This window comes from Zeugodacus cucurbitae, chromosome 2 (assembly GCF_028554725.1).
Source record: "Zeugodacus cucurbitae isolate PBARC_wt_2022May chromosome 2, idZeuCucr1.2, whole genome shotgun sequence".
Lineage (NCBI taxonomy): Eukaryota > Metazoa > Arthropoda > Insecta > Diptera > Tephritidae > Zeugodacus > Zeugodacus cucurbitae.
The window spans coordinates 9,230,347-9,252,158 of NC_071667.1; the positions used below are offsets into that span (position 1 = coordinate 9,230,347).

General features: G+C 33.7%; 9 protein-coding genes and 1 non-coding gene across 11 annotated transcripts; 5 read left to right on the top strand and 5 right to left on the bottom strand.

The window, feature by feature from the left end:
• Nucleotides 1-211: 211 nt before the first annotated feature.
• LOC105210176 (uncharacterized) lies at nucleotides 212-6,517 on the bottom strand. 2 transcript variants are annotated; one of them, XM_054235298.1, is made up of 10 exons: nucleotides 6,357-6,517; nucleotides 3,977-4,101; nucleotides 3,702-3,811; nucleotides 3,542-3,622; nucleotides 3,335-3,476; nucleotides 3,118-3,272; nucleotides 2,919-3,038; nucleotides 2,201-2,485; nucleotides 1,905-2,110; nucleotides 212-641 (listed from the first exon to the last, which is right to left on the bottom strand). In XM_054235298.1, exons 2-9 carry the CDS (start codon nucleotides 4,095-4,097, stop codon nucleotides 1,925-1,927), a joined length of 1,200 nt encoding a protein of 399 aa, XP_054091273.1. In that variant the 5' UTR covers nucleotides 4,098-4,101; nucleotides 6,357-6,517; the 3' UTR covers nucleotides 212-641; nucleotides 1,905-1,924. The 2 variants fall into 2 exon arrangements, with proteins under 2 accessions (XP_054091273.1, XP_028894855.2); XM_029039022.2 differs by having other exon boundaries at nucleotides 1,905-2,134.
• Nucleotides 2,588-2,661, bottom strand: Trnat-agu (transfer RNA threonine (anticodon AGU)). Its single transcript has one exon. It is a non-coding gene; the product is annotated as a tRNA-Thr (tRNA).
• Nucleotides 4,281-6,339, top strand: LOC105210175 (protein farnesyltransferase subunit beta). The gene is made up of 6 exons (XM_011180976.3): nucleotides 4,281-4,466; nucleotides 4,567-4,823; nucleotides 4,896-5,331; nucleotides 5,390-5,522; nucleotides 5,592-5,694; nucleotides 5,776-6,339. Exons 1-6 carry the CDS (start codon nucleotides 4,374-4,376, stop codon nucleotides 6,119-6,121), a joined length of 1,368 nt encoding a protein of 455 aa, XP_011179278.2. The 5' UTR covers nucleotides 4,281-4,373; the 3' UTR covers nucleotides 6,122-6,339.
• A 587-nt stretch (nucleotides 6,518-7,104) lies between the features above and the next one.
• LOC105210177 (J domain-containing protein CG6693) lies at nucleotides 7,105-8,225 on the top strand. Its single transcript, XM_011180979.3, has one exon. The coding sequence runs from the start codon at nucleotides 7,239-7,241 to the stop codon at nucleotides 8,073-8,075; it is 837 nt and encodes a 278-aa protein (XP_011179281.1). The 5' UTR covers nucleotides 7,105-7,238; the 3' UTR covers nucleotides 8,076-8,225.
• Nucleotides 8,226-8,722: 497 nt separating this feature from the next.
• On the top strand, nucleotides 8,723-11,636 carry LOC105210179 (transcription factor Ouib-like). The gene is made up of 5 exons (XM_011180981.3): nucleotides 8,723-8,971; nucleotides 9,026-9,651; nucleotides 9,709-9,843; nucleotides 9,903-10,013; nucleotides 10,092-11,636. Exons 1-5 carry the CDS (start codon nucleotides 8,816-8,818, stop codon nucleotides 10,213-10,215), a joined length of 1,152 nt encoding a protein of 383 aa, XP_011179283.1. The 5' UTR covers nucleotides 8,723-8,815; the 3' UTR covers nucleotides 10,216-11,636.
• LOC105210178 (zinc finger protein 286A) lies at nucleotides 10,704-13,122 on the bottom strand. The gene is made up of 5 exons (XM_011180980.3): nucleotides 12,809-13,122; nucleotides 11,295-12,745; nucleotides 11,097-11,231; nucleotides 10,910-11,020; nucleotides 10,704-10,836 (listed from the first exon to the last, which is right to left on the bottom strand). Exons 1-5 carry the CDS (start codon nucleotides 12,944-12,946, stop codon nucleotides 10,725-10,727), a joined length of 1,947 nt encoding a protein of 648 aa, XP_011179282.2. The 5' UTR covers nucleotides 12,947-13,122; the 3' UTR covers nucleotides 10,704-10,724.
• Nucleotides 13,123-13,415: 293 nt separating this feature from the next.
• On the top strand, nucleotides 13,416-15,574 carry LOC105210181 (transcription factor Ouib). The gene is made up of 6 exons (XM_011180983.3): nucleotides 13,416-13,706; nucleotides 13,782-13,907; nucleotides 13,967-14,499; nucleotides 14,568-14,702; nucleotides 14,761-14,871; nucleotides 14,939-15,574. Exons 1-6 carry the CDS (start codon nucleotides 13,572-13,574, stop codon nucleotides 15,330-15,332), a joined length of 1,434 nt encoding a protein of 477 aa, XP_011179285.1. The 5' UTR covers nucleotides 13,416-13,571; the 3' UTR covers nucleotides 15,333-15,574.
• Nucleotides 15,391-17,582, bottom strand: LOC105210180 (transcription factor Ouib-like). Its single transcript, XM_011180982.3, has 6 exons — nucleotides 17,449-17,582; nucleotides 17,004-17,179; nucleotides 16,257-16,945; nucleotides 16,057-16,191; nucleotides 15,881-15,991; nucleotides 15,391-15,817 (listed from the first exon to the last, which is right to left on the bottom strand). Exons 1-6 carry the CDS (start codon nucleotides 17,471-17,473, stop codon nucleotides 15,709-15,711), a joined length of 1,245 nt encoding a protein of 414 aa, XP_011179284.2. The 5' UTR covers nucleotides 17,474-17,582; the 3' UTR covers nucleotides 15,391-15,708.
• Nucleotides 17,521-19,129, top strand: LOC105210182 (protein arginine methyltransferase NDUFAF7 homolog, mitochondrial). The gene is made up of 4 exons (XM_011180984.3): nucleotides 17,521-17,862; nucleotides 17,920-18,570; nucleotides 18,628-18,807; nucleotides 18,871-19,129. The coding sequence occupies exons 1-4, from the start codon at nucleotides 17,521-17,523 to the stop codon at nucleotides 19,033-19,035; spliced, it is 1,338 nt and encodes a 445-aa protein (XP_011179286.1). The 3' UTR covers nucleotides 19,036-19,129.
• Nucleotides 19,027-21,590, bottom strand: LOC105210184 (GRIP and coiled-coil domain-containing protein 1). The gene is made up of 3 exons (XM_011180985.3): nucleotides 21,377-21,590; nucleotides 19,438-21,313; nucleotides 19,027-19,365 (listed from the first exon to the last, which is right to left on the bottom strand). The coding sequence occupies exons 1-3, from the start codon at nucleotides 21,456-21,458 to the stop codon at nucleotides 19,185-19,187; spliced, it is 2,139 nt and encodes a 712-aa protein (XP_011179287.1). The 5' UTR covers nucleotides 21,459-21,590; the 3' UTR covers nucleotides 19,027-19,184.
• Between the last annotated feature and the right edge of the window lie 222 nt (nucleotides 21,591-21,812).

The following is a 21,812-nucleotide window of genomic DNA, read 5'->3' on the forward strand; positions in this document are numbered from 1 at the left end:
AAAGTGTATTCGTATTTTTGAATATTTACAGCAAGCAGTATAGTATTTGTAGGTTATCTTCTTGTAGGGTCACTTCAGAAAAAATGCATAATAATAGAGTGAGAAATATACAGGTGCAAATATGCATATTGATTATTTCCATTGTTAAACTCATAATCATTTAGATATTAAACTTTAAAATTTATAAATTTTATGACATATATAATTTTTTCTAATTATTTATTAAAATAACGCGTAAAGTCAGATATTTAAAATGTAAATAAAAATATTAGGAAACTATAAATTAATTGTCAAGATAACAAAATATAATATGGAAATTAAATTATTTCTTTAACAGGATAAACTGTGTAAATGAAACTATCATCTCATACAAATGAAAATAAATTATATGGCAATAAAGTAATGATTCGAAAAATATATGATACATTCATTAAGGATCGAAAATTATTGTACTTATGAATTTATTTTCTATCATTGTGCGATCCACTCTCGATTTTCAAGCGCACTAATTTTCTTCTTCCAATTCTTGCATTAAAATCACGTCTTTTGATTTCAGCAGTTTATATGCTAGTCTTTTCGAACCATTTGAGTTTTTGTATCAAACCGAAAATATACTTGAGGCAATAGAGGTTTCGAATTGACTTCAATTTTGGTTGACGAAGAAATATAATCATAATATATAACAAGTAAGGAAGGGCTAAGTTCGGGTGTAACCGAACATTTTATACTCTCGCAATTTATTTAGTTAACTTAATTAATATTATATAATACACAATTTGACCCACATATTCGTCATATATATTATATAAAGTCCGTTGAAAGTTGGAAACCCTAATATTAGGTTAGAAGCACCGAGGTCTTCATGTTCGATATATGGGGCCTTGAAAACATATGGTCCGATTTTGGCGATTTTTAGAATGGGGCTGCCACACTATAAACGTAGTATTTGTGCAAAGTTCTGCACCGATATCTTCACTAGTGCTTACTTTATATATTGTAAAGTAAACTATTCAGATCGTCTTCAAAGTTCTGGTATATAGGAAGTAGGCGTGGTTGTGAAGCGATTTGGCCTATTTTTACTACATATCATTGGGATGTAAGGAAACTATTACAAACCAAGTTTCATTGAAATCGGTCGAGTAGTTATTGAGATATGGTTTTTGAACCATAAGTGGGCGACGCCACGACCCATTTTCCATTTTGTAAAAAAATCTGAGTGCAGCTTCCATCTGCCATTTCTTATGTGAAATTTAGTGTTTCTGACGTTTTTCGTTAGTGAGTTAATTCACTTTTAGTAATTTTTAACCTAACCTTGGTATGGGTGGTGGGCGTGGTTAATATCCGATTTCAACTATTTTCATGGTGTGTGGTGGAGTACGTAAGAGAATCGACTGCAGAATGTTTGGTTTATATAGCTTCATTGGTTTGCGAGATATATACAAATAACGGATTTGGGGGCGGGGCCACGCCCACTTCCCCAAAAAAATTACATCCAAATATGCCCCTTCCTAGTGCGATCCTTTATTTAATGTTATAACTTTATTTATGGCGTAGTTATGACACTTTATGTGTTTTTGGTTTTCGCCATTTTGTGGGCGTGGCAGTGGACCGATTTAGCTCATTTTCCAAAGCAACCATCTCATGGTCCCAAGGAACATGTGTTCCAAGTTTCTTTAAGATATCTCAATTTTTACTCAAGTTATCGCTTGCACGGACGGACGGACAGACGGACGGACAGACATCCGGATTTCAACTCCACTCGTCACCCTGATCATTCATATATATATAACCCCATATCTAACTCTTTTATTTCTTGGTGACACAAGCAACCGTTATGTGAACAAAACTATAATACTCTGTGCAACAGGTTGCGAGAGTATAAAAATAATCAAAATCGGACTTACCAAGAATTGTTGTTAAAGAATTAGTTTCGCTGCGACAACAAACTGGATGGCGTTATCAATGGCTCTTCTGTACCTTCTGATGGCGCTGGTGACCGCAATATGCATGACGTCTCCCTATGGCATTTCAATTGTCGTCGTGATATCCATGTGACAATAAGAAATATCACAAAACAGATTAGCACATAAATAGCTACTGTGGCGAGGACCTGCAAAATGATTATAGCACCAACCTTTTTCACCTTTCAAATTTGCAATTTATGCTAAAGAGTAATGCGTTTTGCGGCAAGCGTACTTACTACCACTAGACCCTCCAATATGCCCTTCAACCAGTATGGTATATAACCGTTATCGTTTTTCACGCTGGCCGTTGGCACAGTATTGGTACCGCTATTATCTGGATGCACGATGTTCGATTGCGAAAAGAAATTGAAATCTTCATCACAATAATCTGTTTCGCGTTTGGCGCTTGCATGCTGTTGTTGTTGTTGTTTTTGTGGTTGTTCTTCTTTTAGATTTTTCGACGTTTGTTTTTTCTTTTTGCCTTCAGGTGGCACATTAACACCTTTCTTCCAATTGTGTTTCTGGTAAATATTAAATATATTATTAATATGTACGCGTAAAAAGTAAAACCAGAAAAACTAAATTTTAATCAAAAAAAACTTTTCACAACTCCATTTTTGGATAGGCCCCGGCGAGATTCGAACTCACGATCTCCTGTTTACTAGACAGGCGCTTTAACCAACTAAGCCACGGCGCCGTTATAACCCACTGATCTCAAACACCTATACATACACAAGGCCACGTCATTCATTTTCATACTGAATGGGGTAGCCAATGCATGTTTTTATATATAGACAATATGGTACATTTATCTTGTTCGAAATAGTATATGTATGTATTTTCATACAAAACGTGATGTTTTAGGAAAAACCGACTTATTGAAATATAAAAAAATTCAAAACTTAATTACATACTTAAATAGATATATATATTTAATTTTTTTTTTAAACTCACCGTGTCTTGTTCTTCATGTTCGTATTCATTTCTAAAATCACCACTTTGTATTTTTTTCATATCTTCTTTGGTAAAAAAGTTTTCGGGAATCAAGCATTCGTTATTATAATAATCATAGCGCTTAAAAAATAAACCAAAAAAACATTGAATTTAATAGGTTTACACATATTTATGGTGATATATAGTAAATTTGAAATACCATATTTGGTTTATCACAGCGTGGTACGGGATCACAATGCTCTGTGGTTTTATTATAAAAACTGCGTTTTCCAAAGTAACGTTCCTGGCAATCAACGGGTGTGCAGTTTCGCAAGTATTCTTTATCCCAATTTTTGCAATCCTTATAGTCAGGCCCTGAAATGTGTAGACATATTCAATGAATTCTTGAAATTAGTAATGGACAGTTTTTCACTAACTTTTTCTGATCGTATGGCCTTCGGGATCGAGCGTGGTAAAGCGGGTGTCAAAATGTATTGTATGTTTATGATGTTCCTCAATGCCACGAGCATTTTTTGAAGTAACAACAATGGGACATTTTCCAACTCGATTGTACAAAGACTTTTTGTGTCGTTTTTTTCATTAAATAATAATATATACAAATATTTAAATTTAACAATTCTTACAATTGTTGGCCAAATCAATGATACTACTTCAGCAGCGCTTGCTTCAAGATGCCCAAAGTTTCCACCTACAACTCGACCTGCCTACAATATATAGATATGTATATGTATTTATATTGTTGCTTTCATATAAATAAATATTTATGCTTCATTAATCATTTACGTTTTTCATGATTTCATTTTCGGTTACATTTATACAACAAGTGCCATCCGAGCGTATTCGAAATTCCAGCGTTTCTCTCTCCTTACATGGTGAATTTACAACAGTTAAATCTGTGAAGAAATTGTAAAATTTATGCTTTTTGTACTGTTTAACAAAAAAATATATAGTATAAAAAATATATAATAAAAAAATATATAAAAACTATAAATAAAAAACAAAAAGAAACGATTTAATTAATTAAATAATAGTTTATTTTTAATGGAAAAAGAACTTACCAAATATAAGCCCAATATCATTCAGTTTAGGTATGCGTACAACAACTTTATTAATAACAATAATGGCTGACACCGTATTTGTAGTAAAATATATTAGCAACAATGTAGAGAACAAATGCATAGTGCTAAATAGAATGAAAAAATAAAACTTTATAAATAATTTGAAATATAAATGACTTCTTCCTCTCCTATATATTCTTGTTAGAATAAATCAGTTGACATCGATGCAATGTCGCATGAAAAGCTACTTAAAGGAAATATGACATGGTATAAAAAAATGCAACCCTTATTAAAACATCTGTTTCTTTATTGTTTTTTATTTGTTGCAAATATTAGTTGTTTTGAGTTTATGAATTTACACTTAAAATAGCATAACCCGAAGTAATTATACATAAATATGGATTCAGAATTATTATTTAGAGATTATGCATTACTCAGGAACTTAAAATTTAACGATGAACGAATATCAACAGTGACATCTCGTGAACAGGTATGTTTCAGTGCTAAAAGTTAATTCTGTGAAAGAAAGCCTAATTTTGATAAAGCTATTTTAAAATATATTATATTGTAATCGCATATGTATATTTTAGCAAAAGACCGAGAATTCCATAGAAAAATGTTTCAGTCGCTTTCAACAAATGCAGTACCTGGATCCAAAAGTAAAGAAAATTCATCGGGAAGATCACCAACGCTACCTGGAGTCGATGCTACGCAGACTTCCCTTACACTATGAATGCCTTGACAGTAGTAGACCATGGAATGTTTATTGGATATTGCAAGCTGCTCATTTATTAAATTTCACATTTGACGATGAAACATTAGAGCATGTTGTGCAATTTCTAATCAAGTAAATAGCTCAACACCACGTCTTGAGTCATTTAATTAACATTTTATTTATTTTTTTAATTTTTTTAATTAGATGTCGTCATCCTAAAGGAGGATTTGCCGGTGGTCCCGGTCAATACCCGCATTTAGCTCCAACATATGCCGCTGTGAATAGTCTATGCATAATTGGTACATCGAGTGCGTATCGTGCAATCGATCGTGAATCTTTGATGCAGTTTCTATTCTCTGTGCGAGAACCAGATGGCTCCTTTAGACTACATGTAGATGGTGAAACGGATGTAAGAGGTGCTTATTGCGCTATCTCATGTGCTAAGCTGACGAATATGCCTGAGGATGTTATCAAGAAATTATTTGATAAAACTGGAGATTGGATTGCCAGATGTCAGACATATGAAGGTGGTTTTGGCGGGGCGCCAGATCTGGAGGCACACGGTGGGTATACATTTTGTGGCATTGCGGCTTTAGCAATGCTGGACGAAGGCCACAAATGCGATATTGAGCAACTGCTGGTAAGCATCAAAGAATTATTTTATTAATATATACTTACTGACTAAATTTCGTACACAGAAATGGAATCTGCAGCGTCAAATGCCATTTGAAGGCGGATTTCAGGGTCGAACAAATAAGCTGGTGGATGGTTGTTATTCCTTTTGGGTTGGTGCAACAATACCTATAACTCAAGCCCTTATTTCACAGGAAGGTAAAACCCAGTTTTTATGCATGTAGTAAAATAAGATATATGCTTTTATGAAAATGTTTTTCTTTTCAGGTGGATCTATTAAACAGTCACTCTTCGATACTAGTGCATTACAGGAATATATTTTAGTTTGCTGCCAAAAAGCAAGTGGTGGTTTGATTGACAAGCCGGGCAAGTATGTGTTAAGCAAATATTCTAATTGTTGACCTTTCTGAAATCCTTCTAATTTGTATATTTCTATTTTGAACCAAACTAGACCACAAGATCTCTACCACACCTGCTATACGTTAAGTGGCGTTTCAATAGCACAACACTCTGAATCGTCGTTGAATCCACAAGTACTAGGCGATCCAGCGAATGAGCTATTACCAACGCATCCGCTATTTAATGTTCCCCCACGTGCCGTCGCTAGATCATTAGCCCACTTTGAGCTGCTCAATGACGATTTCAAAGATTTTAGAAATCTCTCAGCAGAAAATCAGCATAAATCTGATTGTGAAAAATTATCGACTGAAAGTTATATGGAAGCAGAGGAAGGCGTAAATACTAATGAGGAAGAAGAAGCTCAAATATCTTCTGTTAGCTCGTCAATATCGAATTGATGAAAATTTGCAAATATTAATAATTCTGTACATTTCATATTACCAAATTATAATATCAAATTATTTTGTGTCCGAAAGTTATATATTTGTGAAATTTTTCCTAGATGGGAATACCATAAACTGATTTTCTACGTATATACCTTGTAATGTATGGTTATAGAAGTAGATGAACTACGATATTATAAAAATAAAGATAATGCGCCAGTTTAGTAAAACAATCCCATAATCCACTTACCTTCGCTCGCAGTACAAAAGCGATCCTTTAAATATTTTGACTAAAATTTGTATATGTGTTACAATGCTGTGTACGAACGATATTTTTTCTATTGTCTAAAAATAAATGTCAAGTGTCTTTAAAAGCAAATTCATTGAAATATTACTCTTCGAAAAAAAGTTTTTTAACCTTTTATATCTTTAAAATATAATATATAACATAATTCCGAATTGACTTGATCGGCATACTTCCGCTTCCTAAAAGAATGCGACTTTTGATTGACTATTTCCCCAATACACTCTCGGTAATTATATATTCTACAGGAGTATTATATGGCGTTAGTACGAATGGGACAGCATGCTATTAAAACAAGCGCCTTTATTTTGACCGCAGCGCGCAATTAAATAAATATTTGTGAAAAAAAGAGCTAAATGATCCCAATCGTATTTCATGAAAAGCACTTCATAGGACTGAAATAATTTATTTTCATGTTTAAAATTCAGAAACTTTTGTTCAAATCTTTTTTCTTATATTAAAATGATTTTACTAAGTATGTATAGTAAAATAAAATTATTTAATTATTATTATATTAATATGAAATTTGCTTTATTCAATTTCGCAGATTGCTTTTTCAATGCGACAAATATATTTCTCTTTCTAATTTAAATTAATTTATAATTGTCTAAAATATATATTTATATTATATTTTATTCATTAAATTTCAATCTTGTAATTGGGTGGCAACCATGTTTTTACAATATGTGAAGTAGCATTTCGCGCGCCTTCCCTATTTTATTTTCATTGTGTTGTTTGCAACAGTCGTGAAAATTTATCGAAGGAAAACAAATTTGTCTCTAATTGCGAAATTTCTACTGTTAAGAACTTTTCTAATAAAAAGGCGAAATGGGTCTTCTGGATTTGTGTGAAGAATATTTTGGTGAACGCGACATTTATAAGTTATTGGATTTGGAAAAGAATGCATTGCCCAGAGACATAAAAAAGGCCTATTACAAGATGTCTTTGCAAGTTCATCCAGATCGTGTTGAGGAAGATAAAAAGGCAGAAGCTACAGAAAAATTCAAAGTTTTGTCTAAAGCGTACACGGTACTCTCCGATAAAGAAAAGCGTGATTTATACGATGAAAAAGGTGTAATAATTGATGAGGATGACGAGGGTAAACTCAGTTCATGGATGGATCTATGGGGACAAGTGTTTCGAACGGTTACTGAAGAAGATATTGTCAATTACGAAAATTCTTATGTTGGTTCTGCACTGGAACGAGACGATATGAAGAAGGCTTATTTATCGAGTAAAGGGTGTATAAATAAAATAATGACTGAAGTTCCATTTCTGCATGTGAAAGATGAGCCTCGTCTACAGAAGATTATAGGAGAAATGATTGCAGCCGATGAGGTGCCTGAATACAAAATATTTACGGAAGAGCCTTCTCAGAAGCGGCAACGTCGTCATAAGAAATATGCACGAGAAGCAAAGGAGGCAGAAGAGATAAAACAAAAATTAGGACTTGGTGGTCTACAAAATCAGATATTGAAACGTAAAGAGCAAAGACATGCTAATTTCAACTCATTTTTGGACAAATTAGCTGAAAAATATGCCGATGGTGACGACAGTGAGGTGTATGATTTTGCAAAGAAAACCAAGTCCAAGAAGAAGGCAACCAATACTCCATCGAAAACGAACGGCGTTAAGAAGGGGAGGGTACAGAAAAAACGCAATTAACTAATAGTTATATATATTTATGTTTATGTTTAAACATGTGCTGGATCATCAAATTAGTATTAGTAGTATGAGGTTTATATTTTGTTTAAAATTTTTGTTTAAAAAATTTACATTGAAATAAAAACTGAATTTATTATAATTATCCATTAATTATTAATGTTTTATAAATCGTTATCATATAAGATGCAGTTATGAATGTCTGGGCAAGTTTTTGTTGCTACACTTCTGATAATTATCGACATATTTATTAAGTTAATTAAAGAAGTTACAGTACTAATAGAATAAATAGACAACAGTAAAACTGTTGACTATTTTTTGTCAATGCAAACGGTTATATTTCAATTTTGATTGAGTTTGAAACAAGATTGCGACACGTGACGTCAAAAACAATGAAATGTTTCGACTTTTTTACCAATTGTAACGGAATCCTTTCTCTATTAACGTCTATGACGTTATGAGTGAAATAATTTTCAGTCAAAACCTTCTAAAAAATTACCTTTTTTTAATCTTGGAATTTCTGAAGTGTTGAAGACAACTTGGCAAGTGATGCCAAGTTTTTTGTACTTTTTATCTCATTTTTTTTTTTTTTGACTTCAATAACCTACCTCGTAATCTTGCAGTTGGCAACCCAATCAGCTGATTTTACAATTTTATTAATTTCTTCATTTTCTGTGTTTAGTTTGGCTTTTAAAAACAAAATAATTATCTGTATAAACTTTTAGAATTAAATATATTTAAAAATGGAGCATAAAATAATATTGAAATGCCGTACTTGCTTAGAGGACAACGAGGAGGATACCATGTTTGAATTATTTATGGAAAACGACATAAATGTTAACGGGCGTCCAAAAAAATTGAAACTTAGTAAAAAAATCGAGTATTGCTGTGGTGTGCGAGTAAGTGCTTGATGGAATTTGTACACTACGTTGACCATATTATTAACATTTTAGATTAGAGAGTCAACCGATATGCCATCCAAGGTTTGCTGGAAATGTTTTGAAATGACCAGAATATGGTATAATTTTCGACAAATGTGCATGAATTCACAACTTTACTTGGAAAGTTTATGTGAAGATCGAATGCGTCCAGAAGGCTCTGATGATGCGGAATTTTTAGAATATTTAATGGATGAATTGCAAGTACACCGTGATAGAGTACATGGTTCTACCGCCAGTTTAGAATCTGATACAGATGAAGATGATGAGGATGATCTCGGTTTATTAGTAGATGAAGAGGACGATGGAGACTTTATAGAATCAGAAAATAATTTAGATCGCAACATTAAATTAGAAACAGAACAATTAGAAGTGAAAAATTTTATTCAAACAGAGTGTAAAGTAAACAACAGCACGAATGTTGAAGTAACTGATGAAAATGACAGAAAAAGCACAAAATCACTGAAAATACAAAACAATATGAAGTTTTCTAAAAAACGAGAAGCGTGCAGAAGACGTCTTTGTCGACCACCAAGTCCAACATCATACATGTGTTACATTTGTGGCAACGTTTACAACAAAAAAGCAACATTTGCGTATCACATGTCGCTACACAACAATGTTAAACCTCATGAATGCGAGTAGGTTCTCAAACATTATATTTTTTATAAATTAATAAAAACTTTTTCGTCCTTTAGGCTCTGTGGAAAATCGTTTCGCCAAATATGTGAGTTGAAGAATCACATGCGCCGACATACCGGTGAAAAACCTTACAAATGCTCATATTGTGATCGTCACTTCATTGATCGTAGCGAGAAACATCGGCATGAACGGTAATATTATTAATGCTAATTTAAAAGTGTGCATTATTGTAGAATGTGTAAATTTACAGTGTACATACAAATACGCGTCCATATATATGTAATGTTTGCGGTAAAAGTTTTACGTACTCAGCCATACTGAAGAACCACTCCAAACTGCACACTGGTAAAAAAGATTTCAAGTAAGTAAATTCGTATTCTATGCGCTTTCATTTAATTACCCCATTTGCTAATAATATATTGACTTATATATTTTGCAGTTGCATGGTCTGTCAGAAAGCATTCACACTTCAGCATCAGCTAAAGGCACATTTACAAACTATGACCCATAAACTCAAAGAAGCGCATTACGTATCTGAGGGCTATGAAGTTGTTTATGAATAAATATTTAGGAGTTAATATAGTTTAGGGAAATGTATGCATCGAAAGTGTGGTGAATAAAATGACACGTTTTATATAAATAATGTAATTCGAAAGATAAAAGAAAACGTTTTTGAGAACTGTAAAATGTACATTCGCTGGCGATCGCGACGAAAGCAATAATTCTTTCCAATTCGACTATTTTACATTTACATTTAATAAATGTAAACAATTTATTGTACATTATTAGATAGATTTGTTTCTTGGAATTATGTTTTTGCCTATTCCTAAATCCGATTGCATTTATTTTGCGTTTTGACAGTTATTTCCTTTTATAAAAAATAGTAGATTGCTCAAATTTTTTTTTTACAACCATCGATAAAAGAAAGTGTTAGGCAAAGCAAGTTTTTACAAAGGTTTGCACATTCACATACAGGGATAAAATAGAATCAGTGTGCTAGTTGATGGAAATACCATAAAATTAATAGTGTTAATAAAACTAAGCTGAAATTAGCTATAACTAATTACTTTATTTAGTTATAATTCTCCAGCCCCAAAGCTGTTACAATGTTTTTATGTTGGTTAGTGAGCTGGTGAGATTTCAACTGGTGGGGTAATTTGAATGATTTTTCACAGGGCTCGCATCTATAAATAAAAAGTATGAATAGAAAATTTATTTGTTAATGTTATTAAAATCGAAAATTGTAGCTGAACTCACTTGAAGGGCTTTTCATTTGTGTGCACTTTCTCGTGCGTGCGAAGCGTGGTGGATAAGGCGAATGATTTGCCACAGATGTTGCATTGGAAAGGTTTTTCATTTGTGTGTACCCTAAAAAATTCATGGAAGGAAGTATTTAAATATATTCAATATTCACTATAAAATCTTCAAATCGAATAATACAAACCGTTCGTGTTTGACATGCGTACTTCGGTCCGTAAATCTGCGCAAGCAATATTTACATTCGTACGGCTTTTCCCCGGTGTGTATGCGCATATGCGCCGTTAGATTGCACGCCGCTGTAAAGCGCTTAAAGCACAGCCTATAAATTATAAATGATAATGGTTAAATAATTAGAAATTACTTTTAAATTTACTCAACTTACTCGCACTCGAAATTTCTTTCCTTACGGTGTATTCTCATGTGATAATTTCTAAGGCTTCGGCTGGTGAAATGGTTACCACAAACGTCACATGAATAAATATACGAATCATTCCCTTTTCTACGCATATGTGGAGAAGCTCGATCTCTGATTTTGATAGTCGTTGAACTGGGTCGTTTTGTTAATTGATCTTCATTTAATTCCATTTCGTGTTGTGGCACCGATTCATTATCGATTTCATCTATTAGATATTCTTCTACATGTACCACAGATTTTTGTGTTTCCGAGTCTTCGTATTCAGGTTCCTCGTCTTCTACACTACCATCAGCTTCTGCTTCTGCGTAATTATCTATTAATTGAATGGAATCATCTGCATCCGCTTCTAGTTCAATATCTTCAATTTGAGAATTCGATGATTCCTCTGTTTTAGTAGCGGGATCTTCGATTAAGTAGTACAGCTCCTCATCTTCTGTCTGTACCTTTATTTCGGGTTCATGTGCAGGTGAACTGTTGTTTGTCTTTAGTTTATCTAATCTAATTTCGGTATCCACTACGTCATTATCTATTTCATCTTCTTTAGTTTCATTATTTGAATTGTATTCATTATTATCATCGTTTATATCCTCGTCTGTGATTTTATTATCATCAGCATAATCAAAAGCATCCACACTACCTTCAGTATTATATTTATGTAAACGTAAAGGGTTTTGTTTTGAATTTGTCTTACTGGCATCAACGTCAGCCAGTTCTTTTCCCTCGTAATTCTGATCTGTCAGTACCTGTTCTGAACAATTTGAATCTATTTGTGTTTTACTCAGTTTTCTGTTTGATCTTTGAAAATGTCTCTGTTTATAATTTGTTTTTCTATTATTATAGATAACATCCATTTCAACTTCTTCATCGTCTTGATCTACAAACTTCTGGTTTGAAGTCGGTTCTTTATGTGTCTTACTAATATCTCTCTCAGATGTATTCGTATCGATATTGTTATCAAGCATTATTTTATCATGATTGTTTGTTTCATAACTCATGTTTTGTGTAACTCTATCGTTTTCATGGTATTCTTGCTTTTTTAATACTATCGACGTACTGGGAATAGTATTTGTTACATTGGTTTTAGTACTGTCTCTACTATCACCTATCTTTTCCGGTAATGTCAATGGACTCGGTACATTTTCCTCTTTCGTATCAAAATACTCCTCCACTACTGGATCTCGGTGATCATTTAACGAAATAAATTCCACATCCTCGTGAAATATTTCTTCCAGTAATTCCACTGAACGTTCTCGTTGTTTATCCATTTTTAACATGGATGTGGCTGATTTAGTCTTTTGAATAACGGACTGCAAGTACTCTTCCGAATTACGACAGGTTGTTCTAAAATGGTATGCATATTTTAGTAGAAGCAAGCATTTACGGCAAATCTTATCTGGCAAGTTGTCGCTTGTCTCCATCTGTAGGAATTTTTAAATCGAGTTTTTTATAATGACAATGAGATAATAAGAATTTTAACAAACCTGCACTCGAGTAATATCATAAATTTGTTTGACTATTTTAGAATCAATCAAAATATATTTTGCGCCATGATTTTGCCCTTCCTCTGCCAAACAAATGCGACAAATGTTCCATTTTATGCTGATCTCCATGACTGGCATCCAGATGTATCCTCCTATTTTTGTGCCGGAAGTTCAGCTAAATTTAATTGGATTCACACTGATCAACTAAAATTTTGTTTATATTAATCTAAAAGCGCAAATTACGAAAATCAAATAACAAAATAAATTCGTGCACGAAAGCGACAATTTATCATAGTTGGGCTGTCAAAAATTGTTAGTGTTGTAAAATTAATATTTTTATTCGGTATTAAAAAGAACTCGTTACTTTGCATAACAATTAAATTTTTAATTAGATTTCTGGATTAAAACTTTATTCTATACTATTTTTAATATACATAATTAAATATTATTAATTAATACTAATATTTCAATATGTTTGACTTATTTTTTTACTTGAATGACTTTGCTTTGTGTAACTAATTTTTTTGTTTCATCTGAAACACTTTGTTCTCTTGTTGGCGTTGACTTTGACAGTTGTTACTGTCAAAACATTTCGCGACACACAGAGAACGTTAAATATATATTATACGTTCTCTGCACACACATACACAAAGATGACAATACGCGTATTATACTATCGATCAAGTGAAATATTTATGTGATTTAGCGTTATTAACTAAATATAAAACAAAATATAGTGGAAGTAAAAACAAATATTCCAATAATGCATGTGTACGATTTATGTCGCATCTGTCTCACAGAGGACATTAACACAAGCAAAATGCAGCCTCTGTTCGAAACGGAAGATGATACAAGTAACGATATTGTGCAGCGAATAGAAGTTTGTGGAGGAATAGTCGTAAGAAATATGCTTTGTTACCTTGTTCTGTTACATGACAAGTTATAAATTGTGATGCTCCTTTTATATCTGCAGTTAAAGCCACACGAAGAGTTTCCCAAGATGATTTGCGAACAGTGTCTAGAAAAGTTGAATGTTTCATATAAGTTTCGCTCCATGTGTCAAGCAAGCGAGCACGCACTTTTGGATGCTATAGTAAAGGTAACAGAGATCGATTAAATATTTAATTAAATCGTTATTATATGTTTTACATTATACAGTCGGAAATGAAGACAGAACCAATAGACTATGAGGGCGCTCAAATAATATCAAAACATGAAGAAGATAATGAAGATGAAATGTACTTTGATATGCATACAGAATTTATTGATGCACAAGAAGTGCATTTGGAAGATATAACGGAAACGGTTGAAGAAGAAGTGCTTGAATCTGATATGGAACCCAACAATGAAAGTGCTGAGGAATTTATTGAATACACCGACAGTGAATATTTTGAAGAAGAATTACCTAAATCCATAATTAAAAAGACTGTAACGCCCACATTTATACAAAGGCAGCCAGTAACCAATGAAAATTCAGTTCGTAAACGTGGAAGACCGAAAACAAAACAGGAGGGAATATCAATAAAATCGGAATTACATTGTGGGAAGAAATCAAATCGGGGCAGAAAGAAGAAGGAGGAGCCAGAAATTGCAAGTATAATGTGTGAAATATGCGGGAATATATATACCAAGCGTAATTTGTTAAAAATGCATATGCGGCGTCATATGGCCGAAAAGCCTTTCGAATGCGAGTAAGTGTAGCACATTACAGTTTAATGCAATAAAAGGTTCACATATATTATACGTTATTTTTTCATAGAATTTGTGGTAAAACTTTTGCGTGCCCCTCTGAAATTGGTCGTCACATGCGTGTGCATACTGGTGAAAAGCCATACATTTGTAAATACTGTGGTCGAACCTTTGCTGATCGGAGTACAAATATCAAACACGAAAGGTTGGTTTTAGTTAATTTTTTAAAGGCTAATGTTGTAATATCTAAAATTTTTAAATAGAATACATACAAATGAACGTCCGTTCACTTGTCAGACATGCGGTAAATCGTTCACTTATTCTAATGTGTTGAAAAATCATATGTTAACACACACCGGCGAAAAACCATTCCCGTAAGTGATTTTCTTCTATAAATAATTTAAAAAAAATAATGAACTTAATTGAATCCACCATTTTCAGTTGTATACCATGTAATAAGACATTTTCACGCAAACATCAATTGGATCAACACATTGCAACAATAACACATCAGCAAACAGTGAGAAATCTTGGTACAACGGACGTGAAAGTGCAACATATGCTACAAGAAGACGAGCCTAATCAGCATGTTGCCAACATAAACCGCCATCCAACCATTCATACAGTTAGCTCTACGAATATAAAAGTTGAACATTTGTTACAACAAATAAATCCTAATCAGCACATAACAACACTCACATCACAAGCTGCCAGAAATCTTTCCGTTTCCCAAATGATCGAGGAAGACATTGACCAAACATGTGAAAGGCATATTGAAGAGGTAGATGAGGATGTTGAGCATCAAGATACGGATGTATACATTAATGCAGAATAATCTGTTTTTGATTCGATATACATTTGTTTATTTCTTTACATTTGAATACCAACATATACATAATTAAAATGTACTTTTAAGCAACTATATATCTAGTATGTAAACTGTATACGTAGCGGTAATGATCTACTTGCATATGAAATAATTTTATAATTAATGAATTGTGTTTGAAGAACGCATTTCATTAAATGAATAACTGGATTAAAATATATGATGTTGTATGATAGATCCAAAAATTACAATTTCTCAAGCATTATTATACTTTCTTCGTCGCCACTATATTAATCATTTTGAACTTATGAAGGAATTCATTTTTAAGTGGTGAGGACTAATTCTGTTGACGAATAATATCTCAATACTTCAGTTCAGTTGCTTGCTATATCAGTTTTTGTTGTTGACGTTCAACATTCTGTTTATGGATCAGTGAACGCGTATGTACGATGAGATGAGTTTGGCGTTGGAAAGATTTATTGCAAAGCGTACATCTATAAAAAATAATTCTAATTATAAATGAAATACATAATTTTTCTTTGTATTAAAATAAATACTTGAAAGAACGTTCTCCAGTGTGCAAAAGCATGTGATTTTTCAATACATACGACGTTGTGAACGCTTTACCACATTGTGGACACCCAAATGGTCGTTCGTTTGTATGTGTACTGAAATGAAATATTATTTGAATCCTGTGTGACAAGTTCAAGTTCAAGTCGTGGCAAGTGATTACCGCTCATGTTTAATTCTTGTGCTATAGTCCGTGAAACGACGCTCGCAATGCTGGCAAGGAAATGGTCGTTCACCGGTGTGTCGGCGCATATGTCGCTTCAGTTCGCCCTCGGTGAAAAATTTATTCGGGCAAACTCTGCAATTGTCAATAGTGTTAAAAACATATGTATGCTTATGCTACCATTCCATAACAAAACTTACTCGCACTGTAGAGGCTTTACGCCTGTATGTCGTTTGATATGTGAATAGAAATGACTACGATATTTAAAATTATTACCACATTGATCACAGATATATATACGTGTTTTACTATTTCTTTCTTCTTTATCTTTTGACTTCGGATTATCAACACCTTGTGTATCTTCCTCATTATCATTTGCCTTCACTGGTTGTGAGATAGTTCGTTCCACACCTACACTTTCATATGTATCTTTCTCCAAGTTAGTTTCCAATTTGGCTCTTTTCTTATTCCATGACGGTATTTTGTGTGTGGTATATTCGAATGACTGTGTTTGCAATTCTACTTGGCCAACATCGTATATTGAGTGCGTCATCTTGCCTTCATTAAGTGCTTCGAAATCACACTCACTTTCTATTGAAATATGTAAAGGGTTTTTGAAATTTATATCCGAATGAGCATTGCATTCCAAATATGTTGCTTCGTTTTTCTTTTCAAATGACAATAATTCAACCTTCACTAAAGTTGATTCCTTTTCTGGGGAGTTTTCATGTTGCTTCTGTCTATGGCTCTGGACAAAATTACACTTGTATTCTGTACTAGAAAAATATGTCTGTGCTGAAATGCACTTATTGCGAAATTCATAAGCCCGTTCCAATTCTTTCTCGCAATCTAAGCACATTACGGATGGTAAATTGCTGACATTCTTTAACTGTAATATAATCAGTAATTTAAATGCAATTCATTAGGAAATCTTAATACTCCATTACCTTGATGTTAGTAAGTTGGTAGATCCTTTGCAGTGTCGATTTTTTACTTCTGTCGAAGAGTGAAATCATGGTTGTGTTTTTAAAGGATCCTCCGCAAAGCCTACACAGTTCTAAATCTTGACGCATATTTTTAACACTTGGTGTTTTTATTTTAAAATTATTATTTATGTAAACAACTAAACGATATACAATCCGTATTTGTTGATAACCAAAATGTAAATAAAAACTTATTTAGATTTATAGTGTTGCCACCACTTTGAATATATAAAAAAAAAACAATTACAAATAATAAAATTTATAAAATATATATTTTGTGTAAGCTTTCGACATTTTTATCAGTTTCAGTTTTACAAGATCTTTAATTTCATAAGTGCTGTATATAAGAAAATAAATGCCAAATCGTCAAATATCAATTAGTGCCAAGTAACATAATGGCAATACTTACCAAACGAAGCAACACTTGTAAACATTGTGCAAAAGTTATGCACTTTATAAATTTAAATAAATATTATTTATTATGAGTAAACGCTCCTTACACTCGTTATTTGGCTATCTGTCCGCCAACTATCGACTTTGTCGAAATTACAGCTATAAAGCAGTTCGTAGACCGGATACCGCAATATTATCCCGCAAATTGACTGCGCCACAGGTGGAGTCAAAACCAGATGAACCTCAAGCACCAAATGATTTAACAAAACACTTGAGAGCCAAAATATTGGCAACAGGACCAATTACAGTAGCGGAGTATATGCGCGAAGTGCTGACCAATCCACTAAGTGGATATTACATGAATCGGGATGTGTTCGGCCGCGAAGGAGACTTTATCACATCACCCGAAATTTGTCAAATTTTTGGCGAGGTATACGCTTTCATATAGAATTATCACTATTCACAAACTATTAATATTTTATAATAGCTAGTGGCTATTTGGATAGTAAGCGAGTGGCGTAAACTGGGTAGTCCAACACCTTTTCAAGTTATTGAGCTTGGTCCTGGTCGTGGAACACTGGCACGCGATGTACTTAAAGTCTTAACTCAATTTAAACTAGCTGGACAATTTTCCATGCATATGGTGGAGATAAGTCCCTATTTGAGTAAAGTGCAAGCTCAGCGTCTTTGCTTCAGCAGCGAGATGATAAATGACGAAAATTCTCCTCACTATATGACGGGTAAAACCGCAACTGGTACGAAAGTATTCTGGCACAAACGGTTAGAGGATGTTCCAAACACATTCTCTATAGTATTGGCACACGAATTCTTCGATGCTTTACCTGTGCACAAACTGCAACGAGATGAAAAATATTGGAAGGAAGTATTAATTGATGTAAATGGGAATAATGGCAACAATTGCGAAAATGAACCACAGTTTCGATATGTAATCTCGAAGTCTCAGACGCCAGTATCACATCTGTTTCAGCCAATTACCGGAGAGACTCGTGATTGTCTAGAGTATTCATTAGACACAGATCGCATAGTTAATATAATAGCAAATAGATTTGAAAGTGATGGTGGTATTGGATTGATAATGGATTATGGTCATTTTGGTGAAAAAGGTGACACTTTCAGAGTAAGAGAAAGTCATATTGTTTTTTTTGTTAAGAATTAATATAACAACATTATATAGGCTTTTAAAAGTCATCAACTACACGAGCCGCTAATTGCACCGGGAACAGCTGATCTTACAGCAGATGTAGACTTCAGACAAATCAAACGCGTCGCTGAAGAAAATGGTAAAGTACTCTGTTTCGGCCCTGTTGAACAAAGTAGCTTTTTGGAAAAAATGGAAGGCGATACTCGGCTTGAGGTAATTATCATTTAATTGTCCCTTTACATTATGGTATTAAATTACAAAATGTCTCTTTCATAGCAATTGCTTTCAAATGCTTTATCTGAAAATCGTGACGCTATAAGAAGTGGTTATAAAATGTTGACAGACCCTGAACAGATGGGTAGACGTTTTAAATTCTTTTCAATGTTTCCAGCCGTATTGAAAGAACATCTCAACAAGTTTCCAGTCAGTGGCTTTCAATAATACGTAAATAATTTTATTTCGGATTGTTAAAATAATATGTACATTAAATTATTATTAAAATGTGCTTTGTTACAAATGTTGATACTGTTAACAATGTATATTTTTGGTTACACGCATACACATATTGTGCATGGCGCAAATGTAAGATTTCATTTTTTCTGGAATGTGTTATTAATCGTCTGCATCTCGACTGGTGTCAACTGCAGTACAGCACTTATGGCGTTCAACATATGTCGCTTGCCATCTGGATCTCGTGTGACAATATAACTAATAATCACGTTCTTCAAATACTCAAGATTTGCTCCCTCTCTAGTTTTGCAGCGCTCCAGCCTAAAGAGAAAATAAAAAAGAAATAATAATTAAGCACAAAATGTTAAATTCCCCCTCGAAATCTAAATTAACCTGTCGACTTGCTCCTCGAGTAGCGCTATCTTATCGCATAAATCCTCCTGTGCGTTCACCTTCTCCTGTATAGCTTTTCGCAAACTTGTTTCAGCAGCGTATTTTGCTTTTCGCAGTGCGGTTATTTCGATATCCTTTCGAGCTATCTCATTGGCGTAATGCAGCATGTGACAATTTTCACCGACCGAAAGTTTTTTCGATTTAATTGGAACTTTTGTGCCCAATTGCGTGTTGCCACTGCCTGTGCCAATTCCATCATTACTCTCAGCATCGGATGCTGAAGTCGGCAAGTTCTGTTCAATATGGGCGTCAATAGTCGACGGTAATGTTACATTATGGAAAATTTCGAATGATGTTTGCAAGGTTTTTATTTCTTGCTCTTTCTCATCGAGCAATTGCAAGGAACGTTGCCTTTGCTTTTGTAGTTGCTGTTCCAAATCAACAACTCTACAACGTGTCTCATTCTCTAACTCACTTAATTTATTTTTCCATTTCTCACGTTCTTCTTTTAAAGCATTTCTCAATTTTTCAGCCTGGTTTTTTAAATCAAATTCCTGCTCATCTATGTTGCGATTAAGCACTTTGACTTTTTCTTGTAGAGTAGATATATGTGTCTTTTGGGAAAGTAAGCGTTCTTGTTCTTGTGCCAGTTCGGCCTTACAGGAGTCGTATAGATGTTGTAGACTAGTTAATTCCTCATGACATTTTGTATGATCTGCGCTAACTGTAAATACTTTGCTTATATCTACAGGATTGGTACAGCGCGAATTTTCAGCCAATAACAACTTTTTCAGATGTAAAATTTCATCGACTATAGCTGAAATGTCATATACTATATTACTTCTCCTACGCCGACGTTGATCCAAGTCCGAAGGGTTTAACTCACTCGGCAATGTCGATTGCGGATCAGAATTTCTTTCTAATTCTTGGAGTTTCTTTCGCAGCACTTGTATGCTTTCTTGATCCTGTTGTCGTAATCGATCATAGTTTCCAACTGTTGTACTTAATTCGGCCAAGCGAGCCTCTAAATTGGCGACGCGATCCTCGTGTAAAGCTGCCTGACGTCTACTTTGTTCTTCCGCTAGCAGCACACGTCGCTGTTCATTCTTTATTGCAACTGCGTGTTGTTCCTTCAGCTGTTGCATTTGTTGTTGTACTTGCTTTAATACGATCATATTATCGGTCGTGTCTACGGCATCTTTTGTGGCTACCTGCTTGTTATTGCCTCCCAATTGTATTTCTCTCAACTGTGCTTTGCTCTCCCTTAGTTGCGTTTGTAGTTCGCGTATACGGTCGTTTTCCGTTTCACTGCTGACGAATTGTGTTTTAAAATTATTTAATTGCATTTCAATATTTTCCTTAAGATGTCTTTCATCAGCATATAGCTTTTGTAATTCACGTATCATAACCATCTGATTATTTGTTTCCTTTTCGCGTTCCTGACATTCAATTATCCACTTTGCCTTAATTTCGTCCAAGTGAGCTTTTGCTTTAACATCATTCTCTTTAATTGTCTTCTTTAACTCAGCGATGTAATCATCTTTCTGAGTCAGTTGACCACGTAATTGTTTTTTATCTGCCTGAAAAGATGCTTCCATTCGTGACTTTTCTGCTGACAACGTAGCCAATGAATTCATCAATGTCATGATTTGTGTTTGCAATTGTTGTTTCTCATCTTTTACACAGCTAGAATCATCAGTAGATGCTACATCGGGCCCGTCAATTTTTTTGGAATTGACTGCATCTGATATCGTCCTAGAGGAGACATCAGAAGAGGCATTTTCGTTATTTGTTTCCTTCGAAGCTGTTAGCGCAGCCAAGCTCGACTCAAGAGCTTCTTTTTCTTTTAGCAATCCCTTATATGCGGTGACAACATCTATTGAAATGGGTGCAATTAATTATAACATTTTATTAATATTTTCCATAGTATCATATCAACCTTTCAAGCGCTTCTCGTATCTAGTTAACTGCTCCTTTTGTGAAGACACCAAAGTCTCTAATTCGCGTTTATTTCGATCCATTATTGGAAACAAATTTTAAAGTTAAGCAAAAGTTTTCATTTTCCAAAATAAATAATTTGCACTCTAAATAGTTTACGTAGACAGAAAACAGCTGATTTTCTTTTTGAGTGTTGCCGTTTTAATACATACATATGTATGTATATTATAATGTATTCTGTTGATCACTGAAGATGTGTGTTGTATTACAATATAAATATTTTTATAAAATAATTGTTGTTTCTTGTATTTGCAAACTTGTAAACAAAGAAAACCTTCTACAATTCAAATATAAAAACGAGTTGTCATGTCCTGCATGTATTTTTTACCTACAGTAGTAATGAACAGTTTTTTATGTTACAATGAAAATTTGAAATT

Bases quoted from the DNA above. Each gene is read 5' to 3' on its own strand.
- LOC105210182 (XM_011180984.3), top strand. From the start codon at position 17,521: ATGAGTAAACGCTCCTTACACTCGTTATTTGGCTATCTGTCCGCCAAC. The intron at 17,863-17,919 runs GTATACGCTTTC...ATTTTATAATAG, and splicing joins TTTGTCAAATTTTTGGCGAG to CTAGTGGCTATTTGGATAGT. The intron at 18,571-18,627 runs GTAAGAGAAAGT...AACATTATATAG, and splicing joins AAAAAGGTGACACTTTCAGA to GCTTTTAAAAGTCATCAACT.
- LOC105210178 (XM_011180980.3), bottom strand. From the start codon at position 12,946: ATGCCAGTCATGGAGATCAGCATAAAATGGAACATTTGTCGCATTTGT. The intron at 11,232-11,294 runs GTAAGTTGAGTA...TATAATTTATAG, and splicing joins GAAAGAAATTTCGAGTGCGA to GCTGTGCTTTAAGCGCTTTA. The intron at 10,837-10,909 runs GTGAGTTCAGCT...TTTTATTTATAG, and splicing joins ACAAATGAAAAGCCCTTCAA to ATGCGAGCCCTGTGAAAAAT.
- LOC105210177 (XM_011180979.3), top strand. From the start codon at position 7,239: ATGGGTCTTCTGGATTTGTGTGAAGAATATTTTGGTGAACGCGACATT.
- LOC105210180 (XM_011180982.3), bottom strand. From the start codon at position 17,473: ATGTTTACAAGTGTTGCTTCGTTTG. The intron at 16,946-17,003 runs GTAATGGAGTAT...ATTATATTACAG, and splicing joins ACCAACTTACTAACATCAAG to TTAAAGAATGTCAGCAATTT. The intron at 15,992-16,056 runs GTAATCACTTGC...ATTTCATTTCAG, and splicing joins ACAAGAATTAAACATGAGCG to TACACATACAAACGAACGAC.
- LOC105210184 (XM_011180985.3), bottom strand. From the start codon at position 21,458: ATGGATCGAAATAAACGCGAATTAGAGACTTTGGTGTCTTCACAAAAG. The intron at 21,314-21,376 runs GTTGATATGATA...CCATTTCAATAG, and splicing joins ATACGAGAAGCGCTTGAAAG to ATGTTGTCACCGCATATAAG. The intron at 19,366-19,437 runs GTTAATTTAGAT...TTTTCTCTTTAG, and splicing joins CTCGAGGAGCAAGTCGACAG to GCTGGAGCGCTGCAAAACTA.
- LOC105210175 (XM_011180976.3), top strand. From the start codon at position 4,374: ATGGATTCAGAATTATTATTTAGAGATTATGCATTACTCAGGAACTTA. The intron at 4,467-4,566 runs GTATGTTTCAGT...TGTATATTTTAG, and splicing joins CAGTGACATCTCGTGAACAG to CAAAAGACCGAGAATTCCAT. The intron at 5,332-5,389 runs GTAAGCATCAAA...TTTCGTACACAG, and splicing joins GCGATATTGAGCAACTGCTG to AAATGGAATCTGCAGCGTCA.
- LOC105210176 (XM_029039022.2), bottom strand. From the start codon at position 4,097: ATGCATTTGTTCTCTACATTGTTGCTAATATATTTTACTACAAATACG. The intron at 3,623-3,701 runs GTAAATGATTAA...TATATATTGTAG, and splicing joins AAAATGAAATCATGAAAAAC to GCAGGTCGAGTTGTAGGTGG. The intron at 2,486-2,918 runs GTGAGTTTAAAA...AATATTTACCAG, and splicing joins AACATGAAGAACAAGACACG to AAACACAATTGGAAGAAAGG.
- LOC105210179 (XM_011180981.3), top strand. From the start codon at position 8,816: ATGGAGCATAAAATAATATTGAAATGCCGTACTTGCTTAGAGGACAAC. The intron at 9,844-9,902 runs GTAATATTATTA...GTAAATTTACAG, and splicing joins GAGAAACATCGGCATGAACG to TGTACATACAAATACGCGTC. The intron at 10,014-10,091 runs GTAAGTAAATTC...TATATTTTGCAG, and splicing joins ACTGGTAAAAAAGATTTCAA to TTGCATGGTCTGTCAGAAAG.
- LOC105210181 (XM_011180983.3), top strand. From the start codon at position 13,572: ATGCATGTGTACGATTTATGTCGCATCTGTCTCACAGAGGACATTAAC. The intron at 14,703-14,760 runs GTTGGTTTTAGT...ATTTTTAAATAG, and splicing joins ACAAATATCAAACACGAAAG to AATACATACAAATGAACGTC. The intron at 14,872-14,938 runs GTAAGTGATTTT...CACCATTTTCAG, and splicing joins ACCGGCGAAAAACCATTCCC to TTGTATACCATGTAATAAGA.